At 43.7% G+C, this 16,229-nt stretch overlaps 2 protein-coding genes across 3 annotated transcripts in view; one reads left to right on the forward strand and one right to left on the reverse strand.

The window, feature by feature from the left end:
* Positions 1-15,177, forward strand: part of DZANK1 (double zinc ribbon and ankyrin repeat domains 1) — a 58,478-nt gene extending 43,301 nt beyond the window's left edge. Inside the window, exons 14-21 of one of the 2 annotated variants that reach the window (XM_019516140.1) lie at positions 3,539-3,642; positions 5,919-5,993; positions 6,921-7,017; positions 8,517-8,608; positions 10,042-10,122; positions 11,403-11,530; positions 13,632-13,706; positions 14,016-15,177. In XM_019516140.1, coding sequence (XP_019371685.1) covers positions 3,539-3,642; positions 5,919-5,993; positions 6,921-7,017; positions 8,517-8,608; positions 10,042-10,122; positions 11,403-11,530; positions 13,632-13,706; positions 14,016-14,181 — 818 coding nt within the window. In that variant the 3' untranslated portion in view covers positions 14,182-15,177. Of the gene's footprint in view, positions 1-3,538; positions 3,643-5,918; positions 5,994-6,920; positions 7,391-8,516; positions 8,609-10,041; positions 10,123-11,402; positions 11,531-13,631; positions 13,707-14,015 lie in introns of those variants that run through there. The other variant, XM_019516139.1, reaches the window with a different exon arrangement.
* BIRC5 (baculoviral IAP repeat containing 5) lies at positions 14,288-16,214 on the reverse strand. Its single transcript, XM_019516144.1, has 4 exons — positions 16,078-16,214; positions 15,887-15,996; positions 15,612-15,729; positions 14,288-15,267 (listed from the first exon to the last, which is right to left on the reverse strand). Exons 1-4 carry the CDS (start codon positions 16,186-16,188, stop codon positions 15,184-15,186), a joined length of 423 nt encoding a protein of 140 aa, XP_019371689.1. The 5' UTR covers positions 16,189-16,214; the 3' UTR covers positions 14,288-15,183.
* Positions 16,215-16,229: the final 15 nt, after the last annotated feature.

Here is a 16,229-nt window from a genome sequence, read left to right on the forward strand (position 1 = left end):
TTAGAGATTTTAGCCCCAGTGTTCTGGAAACATTCCAGTGTAAGCTGAAAACAAAAGTTTTAAGATAGACTCTTAGGCTGCATGCACACCAGCGTGGACATTTGTTTCCCTGGGGACAAGGAGCATGGTACAGCTTGTGCTAGTGCTAGTTGTCTCTGGGGAACTCCCATGCCATGCACCCTCTGGCATGTGGCAGGTTACCCCAGGTGGGGTAGGGGAGGCTGGAGCCAGCACTTGGCTGGCCCCAACAGCCTTACCTGGGGCCCTGGAGGCTTCCTAGGGCTGCAGCAGCAGTGATCCTGCCGCTCAGAGCCTGCTTGGCGCAGGTGCAGACCCAGAGGAGGTGCTTGATTGTCTCAGTGGCCCCGTGGCAGTTGGGTCACAGGCAGCTGGGTGTCCCCATCTGTCCCTCTCTATGTCTCCCGGCCTTCAGGGATACAGACAAGTGTTTGGGCATGAAGTACCCTTCCTCAGGTCTTGGAGAAAAAAATCAGACACACCTTGAGCTCCCAACTCTACCTTCATGGTATTAATGACTCTTTCAGCCCTTTTCCCATATTTTGTAAATTTGCAGGTAAGGCAACATTAATACCTGGGAAATAGCTCTTACACTCCCTTGCTCTGTTACATGGAATCTCTTATTAGATCCATCCCTGTAGTGAAATGCCGTACGTGACAACATGCCAAGGAGTTTAGTCAGAGAAAAAGTTAAGGGACTGGCCCTGAATAGCCCTGAAAAAGTATTTAATTCTAAAGACTTTTATATCCTTTCATTGACAGTGCAGTTTTCAACTCTTGAGAGATTGAGCTCCTTTCACCAGGCTAAGCTGGGAAGAAGCTTTGAATTGCCATGAAACCTTGCTAATTTACATATCGTTAGTCAGCAGAGGTGCCTTTGCTGGAGGCTTATTAGTAAAGGAGAAAGAAGTTCTTTGGAATCTGCTAGGCCCATGGAACTGAGTTTCTCCCACAGTTAAAGTCCGGCAACCATAAGAACTCAGTTTTCTGTACTGTCCACACTGTCATGCTGAGCTTTCTACTAGTCCAGAGACTCGTGACCAGAGTGCTAGTATGCAGGCAGCTCTCGGTTATGCTAGGCAGGTTGTTCATACTTTCTCTAATTCAAACTCCTATATTTGACTAGTGATACTTTAATTAAAAAATGTAAACAATTAAAAATAACAGCTAGGTTGTGGTGGGGGGGGGTTGTTGTTGTCCTGTTCCCCCTGGAATGAACTAGCCAGAAGCACTAAATAGGCAGGGGAAAATGTAAAAGACAGTTTGGACAGGAAAATGAAACAGTGGAACTGAGGTGTCAGTTTTTTGCTCAATGGTACATTTTTTTTCTACTGTATTTCAAGCTGTTTGAGCAGGAACCAAAGGCATTCTGAAGCAAATATAACAAAAGAGCCTCCCCTTTCTACTGCATGTACAGTAAATAAGTCATATCTAGGTGTAACCAGCTGCTGACAACATAAACTCAGGTGTTCCCTTCAAGGTTGCCAGAAATCCTTTTAGATACACCTCAAATAGAAGTAGCTTGGCACCACATGGACACAAGCATATTTCTGGCATCCTGATTTTATGTCCTGATTTTCACGTGAAAGACAAGCAGCTCAGTTTAGCTTTAGCCTAATCTAATGCAACTACCACTGACTTACTGGGGGTCACATCTAGAAAATAGCAATTCAGCTGGGCATTTTTATTATGTTAACTTATTCTTTATTTCAGGCTCTAATTTAATTTAAAGCAAAAATATTTTAGGGACCAGGAGGGATGCTGTGTAGATCATCTCCCTCTTTAGCCCCCTCCCGTATCCTTTCTCAACATGCTTCTTCAAGACTGTCAGGAAGAACAAGTCCTGTTGTTCTGGTTTGTCGTGGTTTCTTCATGGCTGATGTTGGACATTTGTTTTTCTTCCTAAGTCCGCTTTGCTTATGTTCCTCCAGGAGAGGAATGGTTAGAGAGCTATTCCTTTTGTTTAGTCTTTGCTTTCACTCTTGTTTATTTAATTAATATTTATAATACAGTCTTGTCTGGAGGCCCCTGTTGAACTGGGGCTTATGTGCTAAATGCTATACAAGCTAGTAGGAAGCCAGAGCCCACTGATTTTAATCCAAATACATAACATTTTGGTACAGTGTAGCCTATCTAAGAATTATCAACAGAACGCAGAGAGTCCACAAAGTCTATTTTCCTTCCTGTACAGTGTAATTTTCTTGTACTGTCAAAGCCATGTGGCAGGACTTATTTTCTGATTTGGCTTCATGTATGTACTGCGATCCTCTATCAATGCTAAGATTGGCAATGGTAAGGTCAAGGTGACTTCTCTATTTCAATTAAATGAGGCTTGTTGTCACCTACATGATTTATTTTCAGCAAAAGGATTTGTACTTTCTGTACTTTCCCTAAGTGCTCTCTAAAATAAAGCTGGTCAGATCCTGATACTCAAACGCTTTAGCTTCAAAGGAAATCCTTCTTTCCCATTCTTCATTAAAATTTATAAAATATATCCCGTTCTAGCATTGAAAATATTGGATTTGAGCTGCAAAATCACTGGAAACCCCCCCTAGTCTGAGTTATTAATCATTATTTAGATGGTGGCAGAATCTAAAATATCCTAGACATTGCCTAAACATGGAGTGCCCAGACCCTATCTCAATGTACTGGACAAGGAACAGATGGAAGACTGAGGATAGAGGTACAGGGTACAAGCAGACCAGTCAGTATGGGGCACACTTAATACCAGTTCCAGTGGTAATATTTTTTGATTGCTGTATGCATAAAATGTCTCTGCCTGGCATGAGCTTATTTCTTGTAGCTTCAGTAGTGGGTTTTGAGAAGGATTCTGCAAGATGAGAAGGTAGCTGTCAGTCCTGTTAGCTCAGGAATGCATTTCAAGAGGAGGATTAGATGGAGGAAAAAGCAAGGAGAGCTGAGCTATTGAGCCAGCATTGCTTTGTTAGCACTCCTCCCATTCCCTAAAAACTGTGTATCAGAGTTCATCCTCCACTCCACTGTGCTTCCTGATTTCTCAGGTACAGTCCTCCCTTATAAACAATTTGTCAAGTAATGTGGTAGGTAATGCAAACTAGAACAGGTTACAGTATATGCAATTTTCAGAGTTGGCTTGCATTTTCAGTTTCACTGTGCTCTGCAGAACTAGTCAAGTATACTGAAAACCAGATCAGTAATTCATGCTAATTAACTCTTAACGTTGCACTAACATTAGCTTGTTTCTGGAGTTGATTCCCTGTCTCACAGGGTAGATTGAGTCTATAGCCTAGAGGTTCTCAGCTGTTTTGGACTCAGAAGGAATTTGGCTCATTGCTGCCCTCCATTTCCAAAAGATAGTACATTATTTTACTCTTTTAAGGGGTGCAGTTTCTCTCTTCTTCTTCCTTGGTCAGCTGAATCTGCTAACAAAACCCAGTGCTCTTTGTCCTGGTCAAGATCTGCAATTCATTAATCACACCAGCACAACAGTTATTGGTAAAAATTACAGAATATTTTCTTCTGCATAAATCTGTCCTTTTAGGTTACTGGAGAAAGCAGCTGGATCATATCTGTGCTCACCTTAGAAGCTATGCTCAGAACCACCCAGAGTTCAGGGCTTTGGTTGGAGAACCTCGTATGGGAAAGGTAAGAAATACATCTGTGGCTAGCATTCTACCTGTGAAGTATCACAGAAGGATTGAAAAGAAAATAAATCAGATAAAAAGCCATTATTTTGTTCAGAAAATAGCATCTAAGTAACTGGAAAATAAATGTACCCTTATTGCCTTTAGTCACCTATGTGGGTTTTCATTTCTCTTTTATTTTTCCCTGCTTGTTTTCTCTTATCTCCTTGTTCTCATTTTCTAACTTCTTTCAATCTATTCCATTTTCTGTCTTAGTCATCTGCTCAGTTCTTTCTGCTTTCTCCCTGGCTGTAGTTCCTTTATGTCTCTCACATACCCTTTTTAGAAACACATCACAGCAAAAGGAGATAATAAAAGCCTCAAGGCTGCTGTGGACCAAAAGCAGAGTCATTGTTCAATTTACCATATATGCCAGGGCAGGTGATTTAGAGAGTGAGAGAAAGAATGGAATTACATGTGCAGAGAGTTAGAACAAGGCTAGTTTGCTAATTTAAGTTCTACTCACAAGTAGGATTTAGTTTATGGTTCAGGACTGAATTTGACCAGTAGATAGCAGTAGTTCCCTTTGTCTTATGTATTATTTGTACTGAAAACTGTGCCATTTGAGGTACTTGACTTGTGCATATTAGAGAGATTGGCTTAATTAATGTCACCAAACAGTATTAAAACTGTTATTTGTGACTGTACTGTGGTATATTAAGGAGGTGGGGATTTGAGGCTTCTCCCTTGTGTAATGCTACTGAACACAGTCACTAATGGGGAAAAAACTCACACCAAACAGAAACAAGTGTGGAAAATGGAAGTGCTCCACATATGATCTAATGTGAGAAGGAGAAAGAATCTCATGGGCATTTCCCATATGTCATTTTCTGGAAGCAGGATGCTCCAGCACACCTATGTTGGGACTGATTCTTAGTTCTGCAATAAGGCCCCATTCTGGCAGTGAAAAGGAAACTTAATGTGGATGTAAATGTGGTATGTACTAGGTGGAGATAAGATTCAAGACCACTGGACATTACTATTATTATTTTTTATTTGTTAAAGGGTTCAGAACTGCAGATTCCTGAAACAGAAAATAACTGAGCTGGGGGTATTTCTGCAGTTTCTTGATCTTTGGCATCCTAGTGTAATAAAACTGTTGCTAAGAAAAGGATCAGGGATTATTTAGGGCAGGTGCCAAGTGTCTACTCTTTATTTACACTTCTTACTAATTTTTCATGCATTGTAGAAATGTTATGATAAATTGCACACAAAAGTTCTCAGTCTTCTCCCATGCCACTTGTTTTTGTAGTCTTGTCAACTCTGGCAAGGTGATAAGCTCGTGACTACTTTATTTGTTTATCAGCCACTTTATCTATTTCTTTAATTCCATTTTATATGCTGCTCTTCCCAATAAAGGCTCATGGCAGCTTACAATAAGAGGAGAGAATAATTTATAAAATGGAAAAATGAACAGGACAGCAAAACTAAACAGAACTAATAAATAACTGTGCTTTACCTCCTGAGATTTATAAGGTAAGGTAGCTGGCACACAAGAAAGTACCCATGGTTCCTTCCCAAAACTAGCTGCATCTCATAGCTGGAGTTATGCTTGTACAGCAGTCTGTTTGCAACCCAGATTGTACTGTTACAAGCTGGTGCAACCCAAATAGCAGTTCCCCATTGGTAGTAAGCAATCCTGGACCAGGATGGCACAAGGTACCCCAGAAACCATGCCCCAAGAGTCTGGAGCCATGTGACAGCCCCAGAAGTGAGCAGGCCACAGGACAGATTCAGTTACATGTGCATACTTAGCGCCAGTTTTCCCTTGTGGTAAGCCCTGTCTAGCTTGATTATGTTCTATACTCCGTGCACTAGAGTATCTGGGCATAATTGCCTCTGCAGATGCAAAATGTGTGGAGGGGTATGTATGTATAAATGACACCTTTCTGTGACAGGTGTGAATCTTGTCCATGGTCTGTTAAACACTTTGGAATTAGAGTGTAAGGTGTCATTAATATCAGTTTTAGACAAGTTTGACATTTTCAATCATTCAGGTTTTTCCAGTTATCTCAAAATACCACCTGTTATTAATTCTCACCCCAGCACTCAGGTAAGATGGGAGTTAATATTGGTACTGTACTATAAGTGTGTATTAGTCAAGTGTGAACTATTATTATTTCTTCACTGGTCTAGTTGATAAATGTCAACTTACCAGCAGGATGACTTGGCATTCCTGAAGCTCTCTTCCTGTACTTTTATTGAAAAGGGGTGCTAACTTTTGGTTTTTTCCTTTAGATTATTTCTGCTACAGTCCATGAGGATGATTATGAAGTCAGTATCAGATTAAATTATGTTCTTGCCACAAACAAGGTCAGTTTGGGGAAACAGGTACATCCTTAGGAAAGTGGCCCCCTGGAGCCCATAGCAGTTGTTTGACAGCTCACTCCTGCAAGAATGTGTATTCCAAATTCTGTTCTAACCAAGTATTTCTCTTATTGAGAGGGTGTTAATGTATCACTTCAGAAAAAGAAATCTTGACTTTTTCTGCTTAAACTGGTTGAACAGGTATCCTTGTCTGATTAAACCAGACTTCAGGGTCCTGTAGCTATCACCTTGCATTCAGTGCAAAGGCATTTATTAAGCTTGCTGTTAACATCCTACTTTCAACTGACAAAGTTTTAAATAGCCTTAGTACTGCTTTCCTCCTGTTCAAGAGTCTTCCTTTTCTCCTGTCTGCAAGTAGTGTTCTTGGGGGACAGGTTTTCTAATTCTAAATACAGCTTGGAGACAGCACTTGCCAGAACTTTGGCTAATTATAAATTGAAGTGCTGGATTTTCCTCCCTAATGTTAATTTGCTTAACTGTGTCCTAAAGAAAAGCTAGAAATGTTATTCACAACCCTTTCAAGGCATTCAGTTAAACTCAGATTCCTATTAGATGATATATTGAGATGCTTATCTTGATGAAAGGTGCTTAAAAATGTGTGTGTTTGGATTCTTATTGTTATTACCTCATTTGATAAGCAATAAATTAATGGGATCTCTTAGCTAACATGAATGGTTTTTTCTTTGATGTGAATTGGCATTTCGTAATTCTGAGACTGTTAAAATTTTTGCAGTAAAACAAATATTGAACAGTATGAAGTTCATCCTACACTGCAGCTAATTTGAGACTGAAGACATTAAACATCTGTATATATTTTCATATGTTTAATCTCTTCCCATTTCATGCTATTAAGGATTTTACACAGCATTACATAATATTCCAATTAAATGTGTGCATTTTATTATTCCCTAGGGTATTCTTACAAGCAAACCAATAAAGTTTGACAATCATTATCTGAGCACTGTGACAGAAGGCAGAGATGGCCTATATGATAGTCAGCCTAGTCTAGGTGAGTATTCCTGTGTCTTTGTAGTCTGCCATAAACATAGCTTTAGCTCTCATAAGTTTAATGTTGGATGCTAACACTGATAAATTAATCCTTTTTCAGACAATGTACACCAGGGGTCGGCAACATTTTTGGATAGAGTGCCAAAAGCACCTCAGCCCCAAATTGTAAGATGTTGATGTGCTGAGGCAGACAGTGGGGGAGCTGCGAGGGGCCCAGTCCTTGTTGTGGCAGTGCATCCCCAACCCCTTCTCCACTGTCCACCCTGACACACGTGCCAAGCAAAATGCCTTTGTGTGCCATGCTCTGGCACCCATGTCGGGGGTTGTCTACCCCTGGTGTACCCCATATATGCTGATACCATTTTTGCCATTTAAAAATTCAAAATAGGATTTATACAACATTTAAGTGATGTGTAGGCTTATGCAAGTATTGCTTAGTTCTCACAGACATTGAATTTCATCCACAGAGAAGAGCTGAAAAATTCAGCAAGCTGCAACTTAAGCTTAGCATGGTGTTTTTATCCAAGTGATATTAATGGCCAGTGACTGTATGGCTCCCAGTGGACAGTAATATATCAAAGTCATGTTTGTTATTAATTTTGAGGTGTTGCTTATAGAGTCTAGGTTTTGCTACAGTTGGCAACTGAAACAATCTGGTGACCCAGTTTGCAGAGGAATTATATTGGCACTGCTTCTATTGGCTTCAGTAAGAGGTGTGATTGCCTCTTACTGAATTTTGGTATTTTGCTGGAACTGTCATTGCCTACAAGGTCAGCACTAGAATGCATGAATTACTGTGTCCTTATTTTTTTAATGATTGCATAAATGTCTATCAGTGTCTTTTAATATTAGTGCTAATTGTAAACCTACTGATCCGCAGTTTGGGAATGGCAGGCAATGCATTAAGAGCTAACTGGTTTTCAGAACTATTAAGAGCCATTTAGATTCCCATGTACTTCAGCTGAAATGCACTCCAGTGCAAATGGCCAGCACAAGTTAACCTCTTTCTAAATGCAGCTCAGGTTTCTTTACTGGACTTCTGTACAGTAATGGATTTACCCTGCCCAAGCAATTGCATTGCATATACCACATTTGCCTCTTGAGTAGACGCTTGGGTAATTTTTTAAATTAATCATTTGCTAAAAAATGCAGTTTGAGGACAGATGAACCCATCTGCAAGTTTAGCAAATAGTTTTAGCTGGAAACGTCTGAAAACAAAATTCTGGAAAAGTCAAAGCATGTTTTTTTCATTGAAAAAAAGAATGTTTTTGTTTCAGAATTTTGCCTAAGCTTAATTGGGGGTTTGTTTTAAGTTAATAAGCCAAAATGAAATAGAAACTTAGTTTTTTCTCTTTTCATTTGGCCCCAAGCAAGAACTGCTTCAGATGTATTGCTTTGGCCATCTTATTGAATGATCAGTTGATTGCATACCTTGGTTCTAAGTTCTTGTTGCATTACTGGACTTGCTTTGAATTTTAACACCAAATTCTCCCTATTTAGTGAGTGAAGAGGGTCAAATCTCAAGCCCTAAAGGAAAAGTAAAAAGACCAAAGAAGACAAGAAAATTTCTAGAAAAAGAAGACAAGCTGCCCGTATGTATTTCCTACAGCTTTATAAGTTTGTGAGTGTAGGAAGGAAATTTGAGTTGTAGAAGTGCTAACACTGCATCTAAGGGGACACCCAAAGGAAAAACATTTTTTGAAACACTGATTAGGGAAAGCATTTTATGTACAATAAAAATAGTTGGCTGATATACATAGTTTTCAAAAACTGCATTTAATCAAACATCTTCCTACTCTTTGAAAAACCATGTTTTAACTGTGCAGTTTTTATTTCTAATGAGAAAAATTCCCATCTGAACCAAATGCAAGTAGCTCAATGGAAGGATCTAAGCTTTCATAAAAACAGGGGCAGGGGCAGAGATTCTATCACTTGGTTACTTAACAGGAACTTTAATGCTTCAGAGAAGGTTGATTATTAAATGGAAACTTTTAAAGGGAAACTAGTGTTGACATATGGTCCTACTATTTATCCATCTGAAGGAGAGAATGGGGGAGAAATTTACCATGTTACTTTGACTTAAGAAATACAGTACACACTGACTCTGTGAATGTAAGGCTTTCTTAAGAAAAAAAAGATGATTGTCAGTGTAGCAATGTAAGCCCTTCCAATCACTTCCACCCACAAGATACCTTATTTCAGCAAGCCACACTCTATGGTATTTGAAAAGCGACAAGAAAAAGCTTTTACTTTTTAAAGCATTTCATACCATCCCAGCTGTTTCACAAACAAATCTGCTTGTACTACAGTTCAGCCAAAAATGACTTTACCACATCTGAAAATCCTAGGAGGTGCTGTTTGCATAGGCTATTTCAAGTCATTGGCTCCAGTTAACATCATAGAATGGCTCCACGGTCTAGCAATCCCCTCTTCCTTCTACTCATAGCCACATAATAGAGCCCACATACCCAATCAGTACACCAAGGTCTGAACTTTAGCCTCAGTGAACAATTAAAAAGGATAGTGCATCACAAACTGTATTTTTTCATGCACCTTAAAACTGGAGTTTAGTTTTATTTGTAAAACAACTTTTATTTTATGCACACACACAACTTCACTGTGCCGTGGTAAATATCATGCCTCCTATTTTGTAAAAACAGGATGGTTTAGGCTGTAATCCTATAAACAATTACATGTTTAACCTGACTACCTTGAGTAGCTATTTATTTCAGTGGAACTGCTTGTGGTAACATAGTTAAACATATGCATAAGTGCTAGCAAAAGGGGGACCTTAGCTGCCTGTAGTGCTGTTGTTCGCTCAGTATTTGCTCAGAACTGGAAACAACTCTATTTAAAGGAAATTGTGTGTGGATTGGTGAGATTCAAATGTATAACATTTTTTCCCTCTGATTGATTTGCATCCTTCACTTCAAGTTGTCTGCCTGTATCCAAGGGCAGAATCTGGACATGCAATCAAATTCTTACTATGTGAATCGTTTTGTTGTTGATCTCTGTATTTCCACAGCCTGAGGCTAGACAGCTACTGAAAGAAGTGGGCCCAAGTGGTGAGGGAAGAATTTCTATGGTAGAACAATTGCTTGATGAAGTAAGTTTAAAATTAGGTCATTTCTATCTCAGAATTTCAGGAGACAGTCCAGCATCTGGTTATTTCATAAGCATTAAGTCATATTCATAAGTCATATTTATGACTTTTTATAATATTATAACCTCAGAAATTGTTCCTGGGATGCCAGATCATTGGAGTAAAACACTTAAATGCCCAATTATAAAGAAATTTTTAAATAAAACCATAAAGGAAATAAATTTACATTTGGATACATTTCCCAAACTTTATGGTTAAGTGATGCTAAGGAGACTCCCTTGCCTCTAACAACACTACGTCATAAGAAAAAAAATCAAAATCTATTGTGAAGTCTCATCCTGTCATTTAGAGCCAGATCTTTTACATCATGGCTGCCCAACTTCTGTGTGGTTGGGGACCGCAGACACCCCTGGTCCCATACTGCAGGGGCCACACGCAGCAGTACCACACAACACCCACCTCTTATTGTACATGTCCCGAATGCATCTTGCTCCCCCAGCCGTAGTGTCTCCCCCCCACCACGTGTGTGTGTAACCCAGTGCTCCATCCTTCTGTCACTGTACCACATTGGTGCCTTCATACTGCCTGGGGGCTCCAGGTGCCCTTGAGCTTCCTGGCCCTGGGCTTCCTCAACCCAAGAGGTTATGCCACTCCACCTGACCCCCAGGGGCAGAGGGAACTCAGGGACTCCAGCAACAGCAGCTGGAGACCAAAGTGGGGTGTGATGCCCAGACTGGGAGCCCCAGGGCTTCATGTGGCCCACAGGCCACTAGCTGGACAACACTGCTTTACATAATATGCAGAAAACTGATGCAGTCTAATGGAATAGAAATGTCACACCAACAGTGCATTCCAACTGCACTCTCATACACTGCACAATATAATGCAAATATGGTGGGGTTTCAGGGGAAAGCTGGGTAGGAAATGATATGGCACTGGCTAAATCTATCAGCACAGCTGTGCCACCTGTCTTGCCTGTGGTAGTAGCCACAGAGCAGCTGCAACATTAATCTTCCCTGCCACCCAAAGGAATTTGACCCTTTTTGCTTCTGCAGCCAGGTATTGTTTGCTATTACTATTTTTTGTGCTGCAGACAAATATTAGAGCATGACAGGGAACAGACACAAATTCATGAAAGTTCATTTTTTCCAGGTTTGTGTGTTTCTCAACATTTTCTAAGCATTAAAATATTTTTCAATATTTCACTGTGATGAATGTTTGTTATATGAAAACAGGAAATGGATGATTAATTTAACTGCTAGTCTTCCTTTTCTGTACTTCAGGGAGCTGACCCAAACTGCATAAATAATGAAGACCGACCTGTTTTAACAGTGGCTGTCCTAAATGGGCATGATGAAGTGATTCCAGTTCTTGCGCAGAAAGGTGCAGATATTGACCATCAGTCAGGACCGTAAGTGATCATTCTCTAAACCAGTGGTCTCCAACCTTTTTAAGCACAAGATTACTTTTGGAATTAAAGTGGAACCCAGGATCTACCTCAAACAATTGGAGCCCAGGCAGCTCATTCAGGAGTGTGGGGGTAGGAGGACCTCCTGATGCTGCATGCACCCTGGTGGGGGCCTGGAAGAAACATGCCCCTCCCCTGCCCCCCCAATCTGTGCGTTGCCACTGGTCACAGAGGTGGCTGCTGCTGTACACTAGGGCTCTGTGCACTGCTGCAGCTGGCCTGGGAGTGGCGTGATGCCACATGCCTGCTGCCACTGGGCTGCGCCGCGCCCTGCCCACGCAGCAGTGGGATCCACGAGGCATCGCACTGCTCCCAGGGCAGCTGTAGCACACAGATTGGGGGGAGCACGTGCCCCCTGGGCCTCCTGCAGGGTGCACACAGTGGCAGGAGCCCCCCTGCGCCTCTGAATGAGCCACCTGGGCTCCGAATGTTCCATGACCTGGCCTAGCCAGGGCCCCACTCACCACAGCCCCTGCCTCTGCCCCACCCCCTCCCTCACTGCAGGGGCCTCAATCTGCCCCCTCCTAAGGTGGCACCAGTTGCCTATACTATGCCTATAAGTTTTGGTATTTGATTTGGGGTTTTTTATCATAGAAAATCAGAGCTACCCTGTCCCCACAGAATGCAGGTCCAGGCCCCTCATTCCCAAGCCACAGGCCCCCAGCCCTGCTGGTGCCCTTGACTCCCCACTGACAGCTCCCTTCCTCTCCCTCTCCCGCCCTGCCAGAGGACTCCCAGCTGCCAGGGCTGTAGAGCCAGGGACCCAGGTCCCGCAGCACCCTGCCCCCTGCAGCAGCACCTGAGCCCTGGCTGCTGGCTATGGGAGGTGGCAACTGTTGCAGCAGTCGGGGGGCAGCTCCTTGCCACTGCATGCACTCCCTGGGGGAACCCGTGTGCCCCAGATATGTGTACGGGGCGGGTGCAGGTTGCCCACTGTGGGCTCAGACTCCCTGCCCTGCTGCTGTCCCCTGGGGCCTCCACAGCCCAGTGGCTGGGACCCAGCACAGCAAGGCAGAGCAGGGCTAGGCAAGGAAGCTCCTTGCCACTGCAAGCTCTGCACTGCCCTGGTGATCTGCCCTGCAGCAGCGAGGGGCACAACCCCACACTGCTGCCGGCCTGGCAAGGGATGCCTTGCCAGGGCTACATGGGGCTTGCATGGCAAGAAGCTTCCTGACCTAGCCCTGCTCTGCCCTGATGTGTTGGGTCCTGCCCACTGGGCTGCAGAGCCCAGGGGAGGGCAGCAGGGTAAAGAGCCCAAGCCCTCAGCAGGCAGTCTGCCCCCACCCTGTGCACAGGTCCCCTGGCCTCCTCTCAGGGGTATAGTGACAGGGAGCCAGCCCTGACCCTCAGACAAGCTACTTGCAGCTGCCCACTCCCTGCCCATGGCCCCGTGGCTGCATGTTCCAACCCCAGCTCCAGCCCTGCCCAGCTCCCTTCCTTCCCCCCCTATGGGGGCCTCAACCCCCTCCTCCTTCTGCCAGACTTGCCTGTAGGATCTGCTCTCCAGGTTGCCTGATGGCCACGTACATAAACATGCACATGGCATCCCCTGCCTAAGTGCCCTCCTCCCACTCCCCCCAGCCCCTTGAAGGCTAGAACTCTGTCAGCCTGCAGCAAGCTCACTGCAAAATCCATGTTTCTGTTTAAATGAAAATCCACATTTTCTTGGGTAAGAAGTAATCTGCATTTTTTTTTCCTGTGGGAAACTGGAGTCCCAGATCCCTGTTTACTACCCCTTCCAAATGTTTCCCTCACTCTATCCCTGCCTGCCTTCTTTCTTTCTTTTCTCCTGTCACCCTTTTCTCATTTCAATCCTTTTCTCCACCATTAGGAAAAGGTAGCATACAACTTGTTTTCCTAAGGTGACACTCTGCCCTGTCTTCTGCCTGACTTCAGGCTAACACAGCTAGCTACCTTGAACTATATCTAAGTAGCCATAAGATCTTGTCATCCAATCCTCATCTGTCTCTTTGTTTTCCCATAGCAGAATGTGATTGACCAGTCACATCAAACCACATGGTAAAATTTGATTCCTTTTGTTCAGGCATAGTAACACTGCTCTTCACGAGGCTGTTTCATTTGGATTAGAGGGAAAGAAATGCATCCAAGTCTTGTTAGGGTAAGTACAGCAGTTTCATAGTTGTTAGGGGCTGGAAGAATCCTTACAGATCTTGAGGAACAGAAGGACTCTAGTCTACATTCACTACAGAAAACTAATAACTAGTAACACGTAAGAGCTTCCTTGTGCTGTGCGGCCTCAATTCAAGTTGATATTGCATCACTATCTGTCTTGCATAACAGAGCCAGCAGAATCAGATGCCTTCACTCCCATTACAGCATGCATAAGCAGCAGAATCTGGTTGTAAGCAACTTCCTTTCTGATCCCAGTATTTTCAAGTAGCTTGAATATTTTGCTTCTTATTTACAGCTGCAATGCAAGCTTTAAGAAGAAAAATGCAAAAGGACAATCAGCATACGATCTGGCTGTGAAGACTGGGAATAAAGAAATAATAGCATTGTTTACAAGTAAACTTGGACAGGGACTGCTAAACAAACTCACCAAACCCAAAAATATTACTCTGACTGATGTCTGACTGCAATCACCTTGTTGAAGGTAGAGCTGGAGGTTATTTATGGTCAGAAGAAATTTATGGGACTGCACTGAATTCCTTCAGATTTCAGGCTGTGGATTTTTTTTAATTAGGTGTCATTGAAATCAGTGACATCTGACTACAATGTCAAAAGCCTCGAATCCTATCTAAAATCCTTAAGCAAGATTCTTTTTGTAGTTCAAAAAGAAGTCTTAAGAACTTCAGGGTTAGACCTCAAGAGAATACCTGTGCCTTTTCAGCTTTATTCATCAACTCTGTGGAGGTACCAGTAGGATCTAGGATTGACTGATCAGCCTATTTTACTTTTTAAGTATAATGCATTATGAATCATATAGACCAGGGGTTCCCAAACTGTGGTATGTGTACCGTGGGGGAGATGTAGGACATCTCCAGGTGACTATGCAGGAGAAACTGTGTAATAACAGATTTAATTTTCCTTATAATAATTGGCTTTGAAGGGTTAAGATAAAAAGTATACTGGTAAGGGTATGTCAGCAGCTGGTAAATCTGGAAGGGGGTGCACAATAAGAAAAAAGTTGTTTGGGAACCTCTCATGCAGACTGTTGTAAAAGGACAAGTGTTAAGTTTCATTGTAGGAAGTGTTCTGAGCAGAGTAAAAATAAATCTTTGTTCAGTGTTTTGTCTTATAGACATTTATTTGTAAATGCATCAAAACAAAAAGTGGAACTGTACAGGAGACTTTCAAAGCCACTGAGAGATTTGGGAGCACTCAGCTAGGAATAACAAGATGGAAGTGAGAAGCCCTTTACAGGGAGGGTAGAGATCTACCCAAGGCTCAGACTTTCCTGCTGGAGCCACTGGATGGTATGATGGCAACACGAGCTGTTCGGCCACTACAAAGACATGACCGCAATGTTAGCACCACTACCAGCCGCTGTCTGAAGAAATGCAATCACTCCAGCAGTCAAACAAGAGCAGATCTACATGCCTGATGCTGCCTGCAAGTAACAACTAGAGCAGCACTCAGGAGGTCAGCTTTGCAATGTAGCGGCGCATGTCCTTTGCTGCTTCTTCAACCTCTGTCACCTTCTGAGAGATCTGCTTTTTCTGGAAAGAGAAGAGAAATTCTTCAGCTTAGGGACAGGCACTGTCATACTCAGCTGACAGAGGGCTGCTTTATAGCCGAGTGGCCCTTTCCCAGGACAAAGGGGAGAGGGCAAAGGCACAGAAACAGAGACACACTGTCTGGCCCAACCCATGACAGAGAGGAGATCAACCAATCCTGGCAGCACACGGAGAGGGAAAAGGGAACGAGGAAAGAAAGCTGCACAACAGGGAAGTCATATTGTGGGGCCAGGATGTCAACATGCAGACTTCATGATCAGAGGCTGCATTAACCTCCCTGAACTCAGCACAGGGGTGAGCAGGACCCAGAGCGGAGCCACACGTACAATCATGTTTCTCATCCGCTCCTTGTCTAGCTTCAGGAACTCCTGCAGCGTCAGGTCAGTAACATCCTTCTGAAGGGAGAGAAAGGCACAGGCAGGGGAGTGCTTCCGGTGCTCGTCCCTAGGTGAAAGAACCAAGCTGGGATGATGGCTACCTCCCAGAGCACCGCTGTACTCCACAGCCCTCCCGAGCCCACTCCCTCCTGGGCTCAGCCCCTGCTGCACTCATCGCAATCGTGGCTGCACCCGTCCACACGGTGGGGAGGGGGAAAACTCACGCGGGGTCGTCGTCAGGCTCCCAGCCCTCGAGCTCCTTGAGGCAGAAGAAGCACTGCGCCACGTCCGGAGAGTTGTCGCTCGGGTGGTGCACGAACCCCGCCGCCGCCATCTACGCCATAGCCAAGCAGTGGAGGGTTAGCGCAGCCCAGCCCAGCCCACTCCACTCCCCCCGCCCCTCCCCGCGGCTCACCCGGCCGGGCGTGCAGGAGCAGCCCTCTGTGAAGGGCCAGGCGCGGAAGGTGGCGGCACGCTCCGCGGACAGGTAGAGGCGCCACTCAGGCGGCAGCGCGGCCTCCGCCATCTTCAAATGACCGCGGCTGCGCGGGGGCTGACGGGAGCGGG

This window comes from Gavialis gangeticus, unplaced genomic scaffold (genome assembly GCF_001723915.1).
Source record: "Gavialis gangeticus isolate Ggan-Ray unplaced genomic scaffold, GavGan_comp1, whole genome shotgun sequence".
In the NCBI taxonomy this organism is placed as follows: Eukaryota; Metazoa; Chordata; order Crocodylia; family Gavialidae; genus Gavialis; species Gavialis gangeticus.

Excerpts from the sequence above, each read along its gene's own strand:
- BIRC5 (XM_019516144.1), bottom strand. The coding sequence starts at position 16,188 with ATGGCGGAGGCCGCGCTGCCGCCTGAGTGGCGCCTCTACCTGTCCGCG. Across the intron at positions 15,997-16,077 it reads GCTCCTGCACGCCCGGCCGG|ATGGCGGCGGCGGGGTTCGT; the intron begins GTGAGCCGCGGG and ends GCTATGGCGTAG. Across the intron at positions 15,268-15,611 it reads AGCGGATGAGAAACATGATT|AAAAAGCAGATCTCTCAGAA; the intron begins GTACGTGTGGCT and ends TTCTCTTTCCAG.